General features: G+C 45.5%; 1 protein-coding gene across 5 annotated transcripts in view; it reads left to right on the top strand.

Moving 5' to 3' along the window:
* Nucleotides 1–19,388, top strand: part of RREB1 (ras responsive element binding protein 1) — a 123,396-nt gene extending 104,008 nt beyond the window's left edge. For 4 of the 5 annotated variants that reach the window (XM_074576000.1, XM_074576002.1, XM_074576001.1 and 1 more), the window contains exons 10-11: nucleotides 14,685–15,431; nucleotides 18,607–19,388. In XM_074576000.1, coding sequence (XP_074432101.1) covers nucleotides 14,685–15,431; nucleotides 18,607–19,127 — 1,268 coding nt within the window. In that variant the 3' untranslated portion in view covers nucleotides 19,128–19,388. The remainder of the gene's footprint in view (nucleotides 1–14,684; nucleotides 15,432–18,606) is intronic. The other variant, XM_074576004.1, reaches the window with a different exon arrangement.
* Nucleotides 19,389–19,715: the final 327 nt, after the last annotated feature.

The following is a 19,715-nucleotide window of genomic DNA, read 5'->3' as shown; positions in this document are numbered from 1 at the left end:
ATTTTTCAGTAATGGAATAATCTCTGTGCCTTTGAGTATCAAGGGGGCAAATTAAACTGCTAAAACCTATTTGACTTCAGTGGCATAACAGCATACCTGGGAAAAGACTCTGGTTGCAGGTGTTCCGTTACTGTTGTCTTACCTTGAAGGTGAACGTGTGTTGCTGAATATTTCATTGTACCTTACATGGTTTGTTTGGCTGCTTCCGGTGGCCGTTTGTCTGCATCAGTAATGATAAAAAGATCCATAAAAATGAGAGCAAATATGTATAGAATTGTGGCAGGAAAATAAAATAATATAGTGTTTAGCATTTTTTTTCTTGCAGTGGCTTTTATTTGACAGATCAAAGAAGGAGGATGCAAGAAACATCATCCTGAGCATTATGTAGTTGCTTGCCTCTAGGAAGTGTTTCTTCTCAGTGCTAGACAACTAAAGGTGGGCTTATGCCCTAAGGCGTGGAGATGTGTGTGGAAACTTTAATATTATGCCACTGTGTAAGTAACCTCAAACCTGGTATAAACAAAAGGAGGAATTGGGGAGGGAGATTTACTCTAGGTTTGGGGTTATTTTTCATTCTTTGCTATAAAGGAAATACTGTGTTGAATGCTGTGCTGATTTGAAGTTTAACTCTTTTTTCCACCCACACTGTAATAAAGTAATTAGTAGATTCTCATCCTGCTTGGAGAGAGAGAGGACAAAGCTCTACTTGCTGTTGCTGCCTTTTAAGTCAGTCAGTTATTGATATTTTTTTCTTCATTATCCAATCTCAGCACCTGGTGTTAAAGAGTGAAAGGTAAGGATATTTGTAAGAAGCTTTGGAGAATTGAGTACAGCCTCGTAAGAGATAAGATAGCTTTGTATTTTTTGATGGAATTGAGTTTTCATGAAGCAACTGATTCATCTTTGTGCTAAAGAGGGAAACCTGAAGAGGTAGAAGAGGTTAGCTAAGAGGTCTAAAGGGAATCTGAGCTGTGGAGCAGTCCCTATTACAGTTTGCTTTGGGTGACGCGAGGACATAACTTGCAAGGTATCAGTGCAACAGTGGGGCTATTGTTTTCTGGCCCACAGAGACCAAATTATTTCATCTTATTAAGCATACAGTTTACTTTCAACGGTGGAGGAGAGCTCTTTATTCGTATCAATTGTTTTCTAACACCCTGCTCTCCAAAAAAAATATATAGTTACTGAAGAACTGTTCATGAGACAGAAAACAATGGAGAGGCCTTTCCCAGACTAAGGGGTTTGACCTGCTTATTGATGGCAGACTTCCAAGGTAGCAGCACTGGTGTAAACCCTTAATGAAGACAGGAAAATGCACTCGGCCATGAGTTGTACTGGTAAAACTTGTCTCCCCTACCACCACTGGGCTTGGAAGGAGACACCATCCTTTCAGAAAGCCTGTGCTTCCCCTACAGGGAAAGGCAAGCAGCTGTGGCTGTAGCAGGTCTGGATCCCCAGGTACAAGATTTTTGGTGATTCTGCAGCAGTGGCAATAATGAGTTCAGGTTGGTGCACTCTGGCAATGATAATACTAACCTCTTTTCTAATCACCATCATAGCAGTGTTGAGGGAGACTTGTTGCTGGAGGACCACCCCACAGCAAGCTCTGACTGGCCTTGGGGCATCTCCTTTCAGGTGACACTCGCGCTTTGTTTCTAAACTGAGGGTTTGCAGCAGCTCCCCTGTGGCAGCAGTGTAGATGAAGCTTACTGGAGGAGAGAGGGAAAGGTAAGCTAGGAAGACAGAGGAGATTTAGGCCAGGGAGGTGGTGCCAACGCAAGCACTAAGATGCATTCAGGTGGAGCAAGCCGTGTGTTTTTGTGGTGAGTGTCAGGTGCTGGTTGCATGGGAGGAGTTTGGCAGCGGCATGATACATACAGCAGTTTGTTGGGTTTGTGTTCTGGGTGGGCGAGTTGGTTTTCTGACGGAGACATCTGCAGTGTCGTAGTGCAACGCACCGTTTCTGTCCTCACCTATTGCACAGGCAGTGACTTGTTAGATCGCTCTGTTTTTTAAAAGGAGTTAAGAACAAATTCTGTTCACTAATCTTGCTGTAAAGGGAAAGGGGGAACTTTATTGTGTGGATTTGATGGCTGCTCCCCGACCTGGAGAGAGAAGGGGCCAAAGGGCTGATACGAATGGGATACATGAGAGTCCTGGTGATCTGCTTCCAAACCGCATGTGTTGGGTATCTATCTGCTCCACAGGGAATGACTGCAGGCGAGCTAGTCCGTGCTCCTGGATCTCTGTCGTACGCTGCTATCAAAAAAACAGGGCAGTCATTTGAGCTAAACAGTGGCAGCTACCTCTTCTCCATCCGTTTGTAGGGAAGTTCTTATTGGAGTAATTTGTGTGAGTGGTCTAAGCTAATAATGAGTGAGCGTGATTGAGGAAAAGGTAAATATTTTTGAGCATTTAAGTAGAATCTATACACTACCAGTTTTAAACTACTGTGTTTGTACAGACATGATAAGATTTTTGCAAGTATGTCTTTTGTGTTCAATGAAATTTTGACATGGCAGAATCCTTCCATGCAGTGTGAAGATCATATTTACCTTTTGTGAAAGTGCAAAAATGCACATGCTACCAGTAACCCACATCCCTCACACAACCAAAAGTCTCTCTCATGAAAGTTTCCACCCTGCTTATTCTTACCTCAACACCACTGTGTGTTTTTTAATTCAAAAGCATTTCCCTGAAGAAGCATACACCTTCCTCGCCAGTTTTTATTTTAATGCAAAGCTCACAAGTGGGGCACTGGGAATTTGGCATAGCTTGGTTTTATACAGTGTTTAACACAGTACATGTGCTTTGTTTGAACATGCTTGAACACTCACTTTTAATACTTTCTTTCTCTTGATGTCTTTATTGTTTAATTTACTCCTCTACGTTCAACTTGGTTTGCCTTTCTTTTTTGCTCTTCTCTCCTGTTCTTGACTTTTTTCATTCTCAAAGCAGCAAGTAAGATGTGCCCCTGCAGGTGGTGCAGTTAATTTTGCTCCTTTTATGGCATGTGCATCAGACTAGGTTCAGTACAAAATTAAAATAATGGTCTTTTTTGGCCATTAGTTTGTTATAGATAACCTAAATCTGTTTGCAAAGAATCACTTGAGGATATTTTCAGAGTGATACTGCCAGATCTTATTTGGCCCAAGATTATTTTTTATAGAAGGCAAGATTCGATGGCAGAGGAGGGTTATTTTTGTTTTTGTTTTGCTTTGGTGTTACAACAGGGGTGAACTGGACAAGAAAAAATCTAGAAACAAAATAAAGTCATAAATAAATAGAATACAGTTACACCTAGCCCATGAACCTGCATGTTTCCTGTTGATTGGAGGACACAAGTCATAAAAAAAAGGACTGAAAGCATTTTTATTCTTTGCTTTTATGACTTAAGTCGAAGTGAAATTGTAAACATCCCTACTTCGCAACATTTTTCCTTACCGTGGCGGTAATGTATTTCCACTAGGACAACAGTGGTAGGAGATACCTTAATTAAGGAATGATCTTCTTACAAGCTGCGATTATTTAGATGACCCTTTTTATTGAAAAAGACTCCCTTCAAATGGTTGGCTTCCATGAAGTGTCCAGCCTAGACTAGTCCCGCTTGTGCTAGTAACGAGATTTTACAGCCAGTTCTGAGTCAATGTGGAGGCACAGACGTATTGTGAACCAGGCCATGACCATTCTTATGGAAAAAGTTAATAAAAAATCAAATCACATTACACTTAAACTGAGCAAGTATATTTTGTCAGAAGAGCAGTTGCCTTTAAGGGACGATACAGAAAGCAGAGAATCCTGCTTTTTTGAATGATCTTTTTTGTGCCTTTAAAGGTGACATTTTTGGAAAGGAGTCTGGTTTCCATTTGGGAATAGGACTGTAAGTTGAGGTGGCAGTATTGGAGTTTGCACAGTAAACGTGATTTTTTTTTGGATTTTGAGACCTCCAACTAGGACGCTTGAGTGGGAAAAAAGAATATCTTATCTGTTGTAAGTATTGGTCTGTATGACAAATATTTGGTTGATACGAAAGTTTTAAAGGTTGAAAATATGAGAAAATTGTGACCTGAGATGCAGGTTGAGTTTCAAGTAATTAATCCCCAGCTAATCCTGTCATTGCATGCTTGAGAAGAAATGTGGAAAGGAATTGGGCTATCATGAAGCAAAAGGATTTCTGCTCAACTTTGAAGTTCTATTTTGTATTTGCATTGTGAATGAAGCCAAATAAAAGTGCAGAAAGTGGTAGTATTCGTAACCATAAATTTATGGTTGACTTAGCAGGCATCTAAAAAGAGTGACTTGAAAGCCTACAAAAAGCAGTGCCGTGATGCTTCTAAAGAGTTGTGTTGACACTGGAAGAAAATTAAGAGAAAGAAACAGCACCTGAGATGTCTGCAAGATGTGGGGAATCCCTTGTACGGGTTGCGATGCTAATTAGAACAGAACCAACTTGCAGAAGATTAAAGTGCGAGACATACCCACAATGTTGTATCAAAGAGGCTGCTGGCTGGGGGAGGGGGAAGCGGGGGTGTGTGTCTGTGTGTGAGATCAGAGGTTTTGGGTGTGAGATGGAAAATGTGACAAGAAGTGATCTCCTTATACAAGTAACTATCCTCACAATCTCTTTCTTCATCACGATGATGTCTTGCAGGACCGCTTTCCTCATTGCACTGTGTGATCCTGGCTTTTCCTTCAACTCTTCCTGCGCTCAGTCCCTTCCCTTGTTCTAGTCATTTAAATGAATTACAGACATGAAAAACTTTCTCCTGTGGGGAAGTAATGTATTGCTTATTCAACATACGGGGTTTGATTCCACTGAAGTCAATGGAAAGATGCCCTGTGGCTTTGATAGAAGTTGTGTCAAATTCACACGGGTGATAGACATCTCAGGACAGAGCCTGCTGTGGAGGAGCTTGCAGTCAGGATGTTGTAGTTGGTCACCAAGCAGGAAAGGGGGAAAGGGAAAAAACCAAAGAAGTTTCTTATTACACATTAGAAGGACAGATAGACGTACTTTTTTCTTGGGTCGGGCCAGAAGCCCTTCCCCTGTCAAAATGTGTTGTCTTTTTTTACCAAATCTAACAGAATTTGTACAAACCTGGAGTTGCCAACTGCCACTGAGGAGGAATGTGCTTATTCCCCCGTCTAAGGAAGAGGATGCTGCATCTCACAGCGTCACATACAGTTTTTCCCGGCTGTTCAGAATAGCAAGCCCAAGTTGTGTTTGGTTGGACTGAACGCTGCAGACAAGCAAAGCGTAAGGACACGAGGAGTGCCCTGCCACGTTAGAGCAGTGGTACATGCAGCCAAGTACTCGTGTCTCTGATGGCAGCGGTAGGATGTGCTATTTGGGGTGAGCATGTGGGCCCGGCCACTTCCTCTGGTCTGTTCCTCTTAATGCTCTATCAGCATCCACAACTGCTGCATTAGGGTTGTGTGTTAGGGAGCACATCCCTGCCTGCGCCCTTTACTACCTGTTTATGGACCTGCTCTCTGCAAGTCTCTCCGGTTGCTTTCTGAACATGCTGATGCTGTCTGCCTCCAGTCTCATCTGGTGTCAAGCTCCAGAAGTTCACTACCTGCTGTGTAAGGAACTATTTTTTAATCTGTTTTCAGCTGATCCCCTGCTAGTTTCAGGGAATTGCAGTTCTGTGTGTGCCCTCTCAGCTGCCTTCACGATTTGTAAACATCAATCACAGCACTCCCTTCTCCTTCAAAATGAGGAGCCTGAGCCTTTCTGGTGTCTCCTTGCAGGGCAGCTGCCCCATCGCTTGGATCGGGTTTGCTGTGTGCCATCTGCAACACGACTGTCTCCTACCTGTGGCATGGAGACCAGAAGGGCACACACCCCTGAAACAAGGGTACACCAGGGCTTTATGCAGCAGCGAAGGGACACCCTTGGTCTTGCGCTCAATACCCTTCCTCATGGTACCCAGCGTTCCTTGGCTTTAGTTCGGCTGCTGTTGCAGGCCAAACCAGTGATCCTGGAGAGAGCTCTCAGCGATGGCTCTGAGACCGTCTGCCTGAATGTACCTGCCAGTACCACATTCAGCATCCCGTAGGCATGTTTTAAATTATTTTTCCAGACGCGTTTTACCTTACATTCGTCTGCGTTGAAGCTCCCCTGCCTTCATATTGCCCTCTCTGTTTTGAGAATTTAGCAGTGAAGGAGATTGATTGTCAGATCATGCAAGGCTTTGTTGTAGGCAGGCGAGTGGCATGTAGGCAGAAAGGACAAGCTGATGTGAAACCAAGGGTGAGCACAGGCACTCGGGGGTTTTGTGTGCTGACCAAATGGGATGGATGCAAGAAAGAAGCTCAGCAGATGGTGGTACATGTGCCTTGCCTGGAAAGTGTTTGCACAGGGGAGCCGTTGCTGTAAGGCATTCACACCTCCAGGAGAGACAGGGTCACTTTCTGTCACTTTGAGGCGGTTTCACGGGAGAGTTGTTGAAGTAACAAACCTAAAAGCAGCAAGAAGTTGGTTCTGTGCGTCAGGGTAGTTAAAATTACGAATCAGTTGTTACTCTCAACCTCAGGGTAGCTGCTGATCAGGTTGCACAAAAGCGTGCACAGGGTTTTCCTCTTACATTTCAAACTCCGTTTTGTTTGGGAAAGTCTGCTGTCTTCCCAGGCTCTCTCATCCTTTCTTCTTTTAATACGGCACGTTGCCTTGCAATGATTCAAATGCAGTACTACAGGTCTCGGTACTAGTCTGGCATTAAAATCTGCCACGCTGGAGACATGTTACGACGTGATTTGATCTTGCCTATCACGAAGAGACTAAGTTGTCTTGTTACCATGTTAACAGCCCGTAACTTCACAGGGCTGTAGCACGGTATCTGGGGTGTCACGTGGGCTCATCCTGCCTATGCAGACAACAGATGGCTACAGCGTGAGAGAGGAAGACTCATGTTATAACATGATCCCCTCGCAGAACAAAAGTCTGCAGAAAGGGCTCTGAAAGTGCTCACCTCCGACGATCTTCACGGCAGAGCGAAACTAAAACGTCCTACTTGGGTCCATTGAAAACTTTCTTTGCAATTAGAGGGATCCTAGCACAGCTCAACCAGTCGACAGGGTGAGGAGGCAAGTGTTTCTAAAGCCACTCGGATGAGTGCTGGCACAACATGTAAGATGGGTAGGACTTTGGTGGAACGTAGATGTTGTTCTTTGCACTCACGCAGCTGGCGCTGGGCTGGTCAGAGTGGTTCGACCTGCCCCCGGCAGACAGAGCCTTGGGCCACGGTTGGATAACACAAAGCACTTCTTGGCTGTACTGGCTCGACCTGTTCCCAACTGTTCATCCCCACAGCTGTAGCTGACCCAGCTGCCCAAAAAAATGAAAAGGGCAAGGGGAGGGACTGGCAGTTGTGAGATCAGTTCCCGGATCTGGCTGGCAGTATGGCCCTAAAAGAGCACATTGATGCAGCTGAGGTGTGGAATTGGCAGCATCTCCTGGGAGGCGCTGGGGATAGATGCTGTTGAAATTGGCTTTGCTGTCAAATGTTTTGTGTCTTCAGACAGCAGCTTGAGACAGCAAAGAAGGAGCCCAGATCCTATACTGTTATAGTTACCACATGCACTTTATAGCACAGCTTAGTGTTTATAACTGGCTTCGCCAAGCGGTGTTTAATCATGATCCAAAATCATTCAACAGCTTTGGACTTGTGGTCTCCCTCCATTGTCCAAGAAAAATGGATTTCAAAATCGATGGAAGTAGATTAACAATTTGAAACTGTGGCTCAGTTTAAAATGGGGTCGTTTCTCTTTTTGTGCTGGTTTTAAAAGCTGGGTGAGTAGCATGTTTGGGGCTCCCATGCAGTGCCCTTGTGAGGGCTGTACTTTGAAGCAAATAATCGTCCAGGTTTCACTGTATGCTGAAAGGAAAGGGAATGAAGGGAGATGCTTGGATGGTGTTTGGTCAGCCATAAACAAAGTGAAGCTTTAAGATGAGGTGTAAGACAGGAAGTGCAATTCAATGGAGTGTCACTGGGAACAAGTTTATAGAGGGTTTCTTTTGGTCTTGTTTTAAACCAAAACAAAAAACAGGATGGTGGTTTTGAATAGGATTCAGAGATGAGGAAGCTGTGTAAGTGATGGGGCTTGTGCGTGTCCTTATTGCATGGAGAGGAAGGGAATGGTCTGACTAAAGCACCTGAAGCAAACTGAGGACATCTCGCCTGGCTCACAGCAGTCGGCCCACGGGAGACCTGTACCGGCAGAGAGGCATACAACAAAATTGCGGAGCAACTTAATGAATTGCCCAGTTTCATCATGTTAAAGCAGCCTTGCCTTTGTCTCCCTAGGGCTTTCCGAATGCTCCCGTCTTGCAACAAAATACAGTTGATGGAGGAGAGATGTGGGATGGGAATGGAGTAAGGGATTATCTGTCACATAATACAGAAAGAGACTTTGCTAAGGAAAGACACCTTTCTTAAAGAGCCGTGCCCCTAATGTGAGAGGGTTGAATGCAATTGCTCTGTGCTAACTAGGCAAATATTTACAAAGTAAGTATACTCAGCAGTGAATTTTCCGATTAGCGTTTAGCAGAATTCATCTTTGCTCTACATATCTGCCACTCTGTGATCTCTCCAGAAATCATGTGAGCCCTGGGTATAGTGGGGGACTTTTTGTTTTTCCAAACTGTTCTAGCTGTCTGTACCTCTGAACTACATTTGTGGGTATTTCCTAGAGGACAAAGGGCTTGAAACTGCTTTTTCAGTGTCAGGCAAAGTTTAACAGCTGCTCCAGAGCTACAGCTCAGGGTAAAGCAAGAGTTGCTTGCTGCTGGGGTGCATGGCAAATGGAAGAGCCATAAAGTTGGCCTGAGTGCTAGAGCTGTTGCTCGGAAGATACTGAGATGATGGTGTATAACTTGCTGATTGTATTACCGACTCTGTGTCAAACTGCCTTTATGCTAAACGGTGGAATTCAGTGTAAACTGAAAGTCTGGGTTCCCTCCCCCCTGCTTCCTTCCAGTTAACATTTCCACTTGGTGGGTACAGTCAAAAATAGTCCTGAACACCTTTCTTTGTGTTGGTCGTTTCAACTGCTCTCTTGAAGGTCCGGGGCTGGCGGGGAGGGGGGAGTGGAATTGTGCCTTGTGTAAAAGGCAAAACAGTATTTTTTCCAGAGTTGGTTTTCTCCTTTTTGCTCAAATATATTCCATTCCATTTACTGTAAATAGACCTTTTCTATCTCAAATGTTTTCATTTCAAAAGGCATGCAGATACGGAAGCTCCCTCACCTGTGGGCTACTTAAATATTTAACTTGTGTGTGCACGTGGTGTAATGAAGGTGGCTAAGTTTTAGTGTTTAGAGTATTTACAATAAAAATCGACAAAGATAACTCTGAAAATTTTGCAAGTTGACTCCACAGGTTGGAAAGATGTTCTCCAGTTCATGGGTAGAAGTAGAAGCAGCATTGTGAGTGGGTTCAAAAAACCCTAAATTTACTAGGCTGCTACCACCTAGTGGTGGCTGCATCTATACTAGAGGACTAGCTGGGGTTATTTCAGTTAATGTAGGGAAAATAGTAAATCATCAGTTCATCTGCCTGATAATGCCAGCTGCTTGTACAACATCCATTTCCAGTGCTCACTCTGCTCTGGTTTATAGAATTACTTAGGTGATGGGTTTTCTAACACTTCTCTGGGGACGTCAGGAACGTTTGGCAATAAACACTTGCTTTAAAGTCACAAAACAGTTTCCCTTACAACACCCTGTTTTATCCAATAACTCCTTAGCATCTCAAGTTCTACTCTCTCTTCCACCTTAGTTCCAGGAAAAAAGAAAACCACGGGAAAACAGAATCAAACCAGCAACCTCCCCACCTTGATCTGTATCTGCTCTTTTATCTGAAACTTTACACATTCAGAGTCTCTCTTGATAATTTCGTTTGTGTATATAGGAAAGCAGTTTACCCCTCTTTCTCTTTCTTTCTTGCCGCCTATAAAAGATTAAGCGGACTCTTCTGGCTGGGCTGACTGAAAACTGCAACTTGAATTGTAAATAGACTTCAGCAAAACAGTCTTTTCTTTCCACAGTTCTAAGGAAAAATTACTTTGGCTACAACTATATCGTGGTTTCTTTCATGCAAGCGGAAAAGTTTTTGGATTCTCAGATGGAGTCCTTGAGGTTTTGCTTATGAATATATCTCCTGAGAAGTTCATTTTTTCCCAGGAGCTGATGAGGCAGCAGCTGAACTACCAGTGGTTGCTTCATGTTGCCTTCCTCCATACATCCTTACCTCCCTGCTCGTCTCCGAGACTCTGTCCCTTAACCTTGCCCATGTTCTTTGACTCCGGTGTCAGAATTGACATCATTAAATATTGTCACCTTCTTGTCCTTGCTTTGGAGGGATGACTCTGGTTGTCCCTGTTCCCACGGTTCCTGTCCGTTCTGCTCCCACAGTTACTGAAGAAGTGGCAGTGGTGGGAGCCTTGGCAAGCAGACCTCTCCGCCCTTGTCCTCTTGACTCGCCGAGTATAAATATCTGTGGGGTCACAAACGGACCGGAAAGCATTTTACAACCTTAGCAAGTGAAAGATGGCGAAGGAGTGAAAGAAAAGGCAGGCCTTTCCCATGCACCTTGCCTTCCTCACCACCTGGATGCAGGCATCTGCTCTGCACCGTAAATCAGCAAAATTCTGGAAGTGGGAATTACCCATCTGAGGAGGGGCTCAGCGTCGTTGGAGGGATATTTGCCCAGATCTCAATGCTCGGTCAAAATCCTCCTCCTTGTGTAAGATACAAGCCTGCTGGAGTTGTATGGCCAGCAAGGTTTTCTGTTGCTGCAGATAGGTACGTAAGCAGGGAAAAAACAGTAGTATAGGCCAAGCCTAACCTCTGCTGGAGCGGACAGAGCGGTTGCCAGTGCGAGAATACCCTTGCGGCCGTCCTTTGCGCTGCGGGAGAAGTCCCTCACCGGACCCAATGTGGTTGTCGTCACGGTTGTGGTGTTTCCCACACACCTCCACGGCTCCCTTGCTGCTCTTCCAGTTCAGGTGCGGCGGAGCTGGGCTGACTCTCACCCATCCCCATACAGCCGGGGTTTGTGCAAAGCAGCTCGCTTTTTTCACCAGCTGCAAAACCAACCGCGCAGGTTGGGGGTAACCACAGAGCAGCTCGACTCGTTGCGAGCTGCCGCTTTACGGTATGCATGGAGTTTCATAAGGGGCCTGCAAAACTCCTTCTTGACAAAGAAAACGTCAGGTCTGGTTTGTGCAGGTAAAAAGGAAGAGCGCTCACCCAAGCACGTGCGTGTGTCAGCATGTGCCTGGCCACGTCCCTACCGGCGTTTTGAATGTGTTCATTCAGGGGTGGCGGGCCGGCTTCAGGAGAGAAAACCTCTGTGCATCTGTGCTCCTGATGTCTGAAGTGGTCTTTGCCCTTCGTGAAGGCACGTTGTTTAAACTTCACGTTTGTTTTACTTGATGTTGACCTCATCTGTTTGCCTGTGCTAGTAAGGCAACGTCACTTACCACAAGTGCGGACCACCTATCCCTTGGAGCATACCTCTCCTGCACAGGAAAATGTAATTGCGAGCCAGCAGCACAAGAACAGCATAGCAGCTAGGAAGGAGCCCAGGGCACAGAGGAGAGCAAAAAAGGAGGTAGAGTTTGGATATGATTAATTGAAGGATGAGTATACTGTAAGAAAAAGAATATATTTTTGGAAATACTGGACGCAGAAGAAGATAAAGTTAGGGAAAATTAGGGGGGAATTGGAAAACCATGTGTGATATACACATGTTGAACGTAAAAGTCGTGACTTTTGCATTTGAGAGTTTTAAGACGTTCTGGTTTTGGTCTGTGCTTTCTTGAGTGCTACCAGTGTATATTGCCCTCGTTCACTTTGCTCCTGATATTTCCTGTTGAAAAACAAAGTTATTCTGCATCCTCTGTCTTCTCTTTGGTCAGCAAAGAGTTACAAAACATCTCTCTGGGTATGATAAAAAATGAGCTCTCTCTATCTCGGTCTCTTCGTGCTCTTCACGCCTCTCCATCCTAACAGAGCTCACATGGTTTCCTGCCCGGCTCCCTGATGAAGCCCATCCATGCTCTGCTTGCAGTCCTTTCTTCAGCCTAACGCACGTCCCCTCGGGGGAGTGTTTCCTGACCTCGCTGGGAATGGGACAGGGTGGCTCACGCCTGCCAGGAGGTGACCCCCACTTTGCTGAGGATGAACACCAATGTCAGGGGTACAGCAGCCATTTCTGTTGGTGTCTCTTCAGGGTCTTTGCTCCTCAGCCTCACTTTGCCACTCTGGTTTTGTCTTTGTCCATCATCCACAGACACGTCTTCGTGATGGTGACAACCAAAGGCTGCTGGGGAGGAAACTGCTCTTCCCTGTTGTTTCCGTTCCCTCCTGCCCTTAGCCTAAAGGGAGTGGTGATTAGGGGGTCACTTCAGTCCAACATAAACCCGTGCCCTGGTGAAAAAGGCCCTGGTCACTGCGTGGCCATGTGAATGTTAGGGCTGTGCAAGGGCTGGGGTGGGAGTGGGCGTCCAGGGAAGGACGAGGACCCTTTCAGCAGCCGCGGGGCATCACATCGGTTGCCGTTTATCCTTTCTTCCATCCGCACTCTCTGGCCAAGGTGAGACGCCGCCAGTGAGAACCAGATGCGCTTGTCCTGCCCCCAAATGCAGTGTGTGGAAGAAGGCGGCAGGCAGGAAGCCATGACTGTGATTCCTTTTTAAACATATACCCCGTGTAGATACAGTCCGGGTTTGGCTTCTGGGCTCACTCTCTTGCCTGCAGCTGTGAGACTCGGCTACCTGCCTTGCATCCAGGAGCACCATGCATGGGCCTGGCTTCTCATACGTGCCTGGCTCCCATTTCTCCGGGTTGCGGAGCAATGCTTCCCCTTAATTATCATGCCTCTGCATTTCAGCTTGATTTTTAAAAATTACCTCTTTTTGTTTGTAATAGCTTTCTTCTTTTTGTGTGTGTGTGCCTTAATATAGCCAAGAAATGAGCAATGAGTCAAAACACAGAATTCAAATGCAGATTCTTAGAGCACTTGTAGGTGACCTTTGTTTTCAGTGCCCACATCCTCAAATTCTCTAGCATTATACACAGATTATAGCTCCATTGCATGTTTTAATGGGCAGATAATTAGATGAGCCATGAACTTTATTTAATCCACTGTCTATGTAAACGGATCTGTTTTGATTAAAAGGTGAGATTACTTTTTTTGACCCGTCAGTTCTCCCCCTTCCACCCTCCCAGGAAAAAGCGTATCGAGGATTATGCTCTATTAAGTGTTCACGATTATTGGAAATGCTGCTTATCTTTGACATGTGTTTAATGGCCATTTATTATAATTTGTGCAAGGAGATGGGGTCAATGCAAGTTATGTTGCATCCGAACTACTAAGTGCCTGAGAACTATGTTCTTATCTTCTGTCATTACTCCTTGCTTATGAAACAAGCCTGTAATAGGAAATCTAGGCAATTCGGAGACAAGCACATGTTGTACTGTGTCAAATGGAGAACTTAAACAGCTCTACTAGAGTTTCTAAATCCCTGTAGTTACTCAACAGCTATCAGGCTTGCAGATGAATGCTGAAATGCCTGTTAGGCTGTGTGCTGCCTTGGCTGCATGCTGTTAACAAGAAGGGGGTGAGGGGGAGGACTTAAAGCAAGGAAAGTTTCAGCTTTCAGAAAGCACAACTTGCTAAGTTCTTGTCCTGAGACAGTTGCTGGCAAGTGGCACTGGGGATGCAGTTACATGCCGTGCATCATCGTTAGCTTTGGCTTCCAGATCCAGTCAAGCTTATTTCCTATTTACGCGTACACTATTGGTATAGAGCTTGTAAGAGGTACAGCTCCAGCCCTTTGTTCTCCTTATCTGGTTTATTTTTTTCGACACATGTTATGTCCTCAGCAATGTTAATGCTACAAACTGATAAGGAAGCAGAGGGGGTCATTAAGGTGGATGTGTTAGGTGGGTTTTGCCTTCTTGTTATGGGAAGTGTGAAACAACGAAGGATGCTGCTTGTTACTGCATCTTGGCTTTTATTTTTTTGGTTCCAGGTGGTGTCGGTGTAACAAAGAGTGTGTGTCAAAGACCCACACGTGGACAAATGTTTGCATCTTCTGCTTACATGATGTATACCCCACTTTTTTAACTGACCATCTGTGTTATTGTCTGCATTAGCCGTTAACATTTAATTGTCCCAGTTGGTTGCATGAGGCCTTTACATTCCCTTTGAAAAGTGTTTCCCACTACTTGTAGTTTGTAAGTTAGTCTCATTAATATGTGGTTGTATATTACTTCTGTCTATCTCCGAATTTCGTACATGAAATATTCTAAATAGTACATACACATGTCTCTGGTATGGTGTATTTGTAATAGTAGCCATCTCAACTCTTCTTTGACATCTCAGCATTTTGCGTTCTCTGGTAAAAGTGATTATATTAGTGACTTCAAGAAAATGAGTGCATTTTGGAAAAGAAAGCATTTTGTTACAGATTTTTAATCATCTTGTTAATTGGGTTCTGTGGTGTTTCGATCTCTTCTCAGTAAGTTACTAGCCTGGGTCACAGATAAGAGAAACAGATGTTGGGATGCTTGATCAGAAGCAATGCTCGTGGGACTGTGTGCAGCCTTTACCGCTGGTAGTTGAGAATTAGCAGAGAGCATCCCACTGAAAGTTTCTCTCTGTTTGCTTGCAGACAGCCAGTCTGATGCGGAGACACTAGCTACAGGAAACGAAGTCTTGGACCTGACCTCCTGCGAGAAGGAACAGCCAGAGGAAATAACAGAGCTACCAGAGAGTGCATGCGGCCCAAAGGAGGAGCAAAAGGCTGACTCCCCTCTGGCAGAAGAGGATGCCGAAGAAAAAGCGGATGGATATGAAGAGGGCCCTGAGGAAGATTCTGTAAGTAATAAAAGTCTTGACCTCAATTTTGCCAGCAAATTAATGGACTTCAAGCTGGCAGAGAGTGACCAGAGTGCAGGCAGCAGTTCTCAGACTGAAAGGAAACATGCCTGTGACATTTGTGGCAAAACCTTCAAGTTTGCTGGCACTCTTAGCCGTCACAAAAAGGCCCACACTCGTGAGGACAGAAAGGATGAAAGGAGCAGTGAGGATGAAAGCAAAAGCATTCAGGATGATGCAGGAGCTCCCTCGATGCAGGACTCTGGTCTTGAGCAGGAAGAGTCTCCGATGGACTTGAAGGTAGTGGAGTCTCCTGTGGACTGTGAGGCAACAGGAAAGGAGAATGAAGAGAGCGAAAGCATCTCTGAGGGGGAAGGCACAGAGAGAAAGTCCACTGAGAAGAGCAGTGATGACAAAAAACCAAAGACTGATGGGGCTAAGAGTACTGCAAAAGCAGACAAAAGAAAGAAAGTCTGTACTGTGTGCAACAAGCGTTTCTGGTCTCTGCAAGATTTGACGCGACATATGCGGTCTCATACAGGTAAGAGGAGGCTTGAGAGCAGAACAGATTATGAGCAGGTCTGCCACCAGACTGAGGCATCTGCTCGCTAGGTGCACGATTGCTGCTAGCACTTGAGGTCGGAGACACTGCTTTTAGTCCTGTGGGTATTTGCAAGGTATCTTCTCTTCCCCAACCTACCATGCTGCATACAAAGCCTGTCGAGGGAGCAGGAAGTGTCAGCACTGCCTTATCTTCAGTTCCCACACCATTGTCCCCCGTGCTTGTTTGCAGAGTTTAGGAGTGAGGACATGTATGGAGATCCCCATGCAGTTGTTCTGTCCAGCTTCTGACTCCCTTCTTCTCATATGTGCGTGACTTGACCTCTTCCCAGTATTTTGAAGAGCAGTGGAGAAACCTGGCAGTGTATGATAAGACTTCATCTCTGAGTGAAAGTTTAGAGAGGGAGAGCCTGGTTTTGTCTGATTATCTAAGCCTGGTACGGGTAACGTGCTGGTGATCTGCATGACCTGCTGCTTAAGTGAAAGGCGAAGCTACAGTGGGGGCCCTGCTCTTCATTCAGGCTTGGGCAGGGGGACACAGGTGGAACACAGGTAGTAAAATGCTTATCCGGTGACTTGACTCAGCAGTTAAAATATGCAGGATCGCTTTATGCGATACAGAGTTTGCAGCAGTACCATGCAGAGGAGATGAAGTCATGAGCCAGCTCAAAGGTGAATTAATCATTCATCCTTGTTAATGCATTCTTATTAACGATGCATTTTACCTGTCAGTGAACTGCTCTGATGGGGGAAGACTGGTGCCGTTTGTCCTTTGACATTTTGTGTCTTTTGAAGATGCTCTCTGGTGAAGACAAGAACTTTGTGATTAACAAAATATTTGTGTTGTAATCAATGGTGATGTTTAGTAAACTACACCAAAGACTAGTGCCTTAACCAAACTTACTACCCTTCTGAATCATGACTATTGACCTCTCAAGTGCAAAACTGACCTGTTTTCTTCCGGCATCGAGGACTCAAATTGTGAGTCGAGCCGTAAGTGAAACAGGGGCTGGGTCCTATTCTTTGTGCCTATTTTCATACTAATTCAGAAGCCTTGAGGAGATTCTAGTTTCTAAAGTACTGAGCTTCACCTCCAAATGACACACTGGTGTGTGCCCGAGGAGATTCCCATACAGTGTGCTTTAAGCGTTTGCACTGCATGCTGAGATACACAAGGCTTGTCAGCATGGTTTTTCTTCCATTCTTTTTTATTTGACACTGAAGGATGTTTTAACATAGAGTAGGTGGTGAACGGGAACCTGGGACAGTGCTTTCTTCAAATTTAACAAGTATAAATACCATCTATCCCTGCTGTTAGATCAACGCATTTTCAACTGAGGATTTTGCCTCAATACTGTGGGTTGACTCTCTTCCTCCCTCTCTCCCTCCCACTTGTTCAACCGTATTGACAAAGTACTGTCAGGTTGTAACATTGCTTATACTTCAGTTTTAATGTACGGGGCTTTTTAAAGATAACTGCAAGGCTTTGGAATTCCGTTACTCAGGAGAGGAGCATTTGGGACACGCTGAAGTGTGCAAGAAACCTCTGCCTGCCTACTGAATGGCATTCGGGCTGGAAACGTTTCGTTCTCCCAGTGCAGGCTGCTTCCCAGCAAATAGCTGGGGGATGCTCTGGTGCTGGCTGCCCAAGTGCGGGGTGGGCCACGGCACTGCACTGGCCACGGCCACGTGCTGGGTGGGCAAAGGCTGTCGGCCGAAAGTGCTCCCAGGGAGCCGTGGCCTCCCTTGATAGCAGATGCCCGAGCAGGGCTCTGGAGAGAAATGTTTCTAAGCAGCGCCATGCTTCCCAGGGACAGCAGGACCTACTTGCACATTTCAGCCAGCCACCTCAAGTTTCTATTAACGATCCCGAGCATTATTACAAGTGGGAAATGAGCCGCAAGTGTCTTGTTCATTGTATGCTCATTGGCACAAGGTGGTGTCTTGATGGAACTGCAGCACTGAAAAATCTTTAGTAGGTGCAATCGGAAACAGAAAACGAACTGGTCAGGGTGGGACCTTCAGTTCCCCAGGGCAGGCAGCACCTTGGGGCACTGCACGTGGTTGGGACTTTGGGGGAATTTTGTCTGTGGGGCTCTGGTTGCTTTGTTTTCTGATGAGCTCGTGCTTAGGAAAGTGTTCAAGCATTTCAGGTACAAAAAGCAGCTCTGAGATGGGAGTAAACTACTTGTTGATTACAGCAGAAGATGCCTGCAGCTGCTCAGCAGCTTAAGGTTGCAAAATAAGAGGAAGAATTCTGTCCTCCGAGTAGCATTTCTGGGCTGGGTGTGAAGAGGTTTTTCAGGGGTTTTCACATGTCACTCCTGTCCTAAAGTACCAGTGGGCTGAGGAACGCCACTGGCTCTGTAAATAACATCCCAAGGCAGGCATTTTTTTACTCTGTCAGTAAATTTTGATCACCTCTAAAAGACACCTCCCGTGTCCCATGAACGCCTGACCACTCTAGGTCCTTCAGCTGCTCTGTGTCCATTTGGAAACGTGGTGATACTGTCTTCTGCTTCACAGAAAGAGGAGGGGCTGTTGTGGCAAGGGTGTTTCCTGACAGCTTCTCTTTGCCTTTGGTGATTAATTTGCTTGCCCGTCTGTCAGCATCTAAGAGAGAGGGAGATGTTTTCTCGTGCTGTTCGGTTCAGTTTTTAAGCGCTGTTGACCGCAGTTACCTGGGCAGTATCCTTGTCCTTCCATCTCAAGTCCTCTCTCTCCACATGTATCGGGGGCTGACCTGCAGCAGGGAGTCCCCATGGTGGGCTGGTTTCACAAAGGCTTTTGAGCTCCAGAGGACGACTGCAAACTTCTTCCAGAAAAGTTGCTGACTAAATTAGATGGGACGCTAATGAGCACTTGAGGCTTATGGTCTTCCTCGTTTCTTAGTGCTGGGCCATACCAAGTTTGTAGAAATCTCAAGACGCTTAGTTTTGGGTTTTCATTTGTGCCCCAAGGGATTTATCTGTATTCCTGCTTGCATGCCATCAGCTAGTTTGATAGTAGAGAGGCGAAAAACGTGCATAAATGCAACATCCATATTTGATATAGGTACTGAATTTCCAAAGTGTAGAGCATCTCACGTTGCTTGAAACAAGAGGGAGGTGTGTTTGTGACCTTACGGCTGACTTGGTATTTTAATTCTTTTCTAGGTGAGAGACCGTACAAGTGTCAAACCTGTGAACGGACCTTCACTCTGAAACACAGCCTGGTTCGTCACCAGCGCATACACCAGAAAGTCAAAAATGCCCGAAACCACGGGAAGGAGAGCGACAAGGAGGAGACCCAGTCGAGGTGTGGAGAAGACAGCGAAAATGAGTCAAGCCACAGTGGCACCAACCCCATCTCTGAAAACGAGTGCGACTCTGCGGGGGGCATCGGTAGCCATCCATCCCTCGTGGGAAGCCGAAAAGAGCCCCTGGCCGGCACGGCCAAGGAATCCCCCTGCAGAGAGGAGAGGCCGAGCGGGCGAGGAGCCGGCACCTGCCTCGTGGAGCCCACCAAGAGTGCACAGAAACAGACAGCAAAAGACCAGGAACCTCGGGGTAGCTCCGAGCACGAGAGGCCCTCAGGTTTCATTCAAGACTTGCTGGAGATGCACAACAAAAAGTCTCCCATGAATCACATCCTTGCCTCTGCAGACAGCGCGCCTCAGCTCTTGGGGGTTGAGTGACTTGCTAGGAGGTGGGACCCGTCCCAGCACGCAAACTGAAGCCAGCAGAGCAAGGTTTCTGGAGTCTTTGTTTTTTGGAAGAGCGACCTACAGCTATGGGGAAGAGTATGGCAGACTGGACGTGGTGCCATATGCCTTTCAGTATAATAATGCAAGAGACTACAGTATATACTGATTTGAGTGCCTTACTACTTTATTAGATCTTTTGGTATCATAGATTTTTTTTTTTTTTCAAAAATGATTTTTTTTAATATTTTAATGAATTATTTGGAGAGGACCTTTTTCATTTAAGCATTAATGTTACCTTTTGTATTGGTGTGCGTGAGCTTGTTCTTGTATATCTGTGATAGTCGCTGTGTTTGTTCTCTGAGCTGGAAATGGGGGCAGTGGGGTGGGAGGCCCTTGGATACCACAGCCAATAACTGGAAGAAAAATTATGTGAATTTCATATGAAATAGTCAGAGGAAATGCAGATGAGATGTTGATTTATTGTTTTTTCTCAGTAGATGTTCTTGCATTTGCCACATGGTGGAGCATTAAGCCTGTTCCGGGCCTGAACAACGTGGCAGTTGAAGGTGTTCAAAGTGG

The sequence above is a fragment of the Larus michahellis genome, chromosome 2 (assembly GCF_964199755.1).
Source record: "Larus michahellis chromosome 2, bLarMic1.1, whole genome shotgun sequence".
NCBI classification, from domain to species: Eukaryota; Metazoa; Chordata; class Aves; order Charadriiformes; family Laridae; genus Larus; species Larus michahellis.
This window is presented reverse-complemented; position numbering and strand designations above follow the sequence as displayed.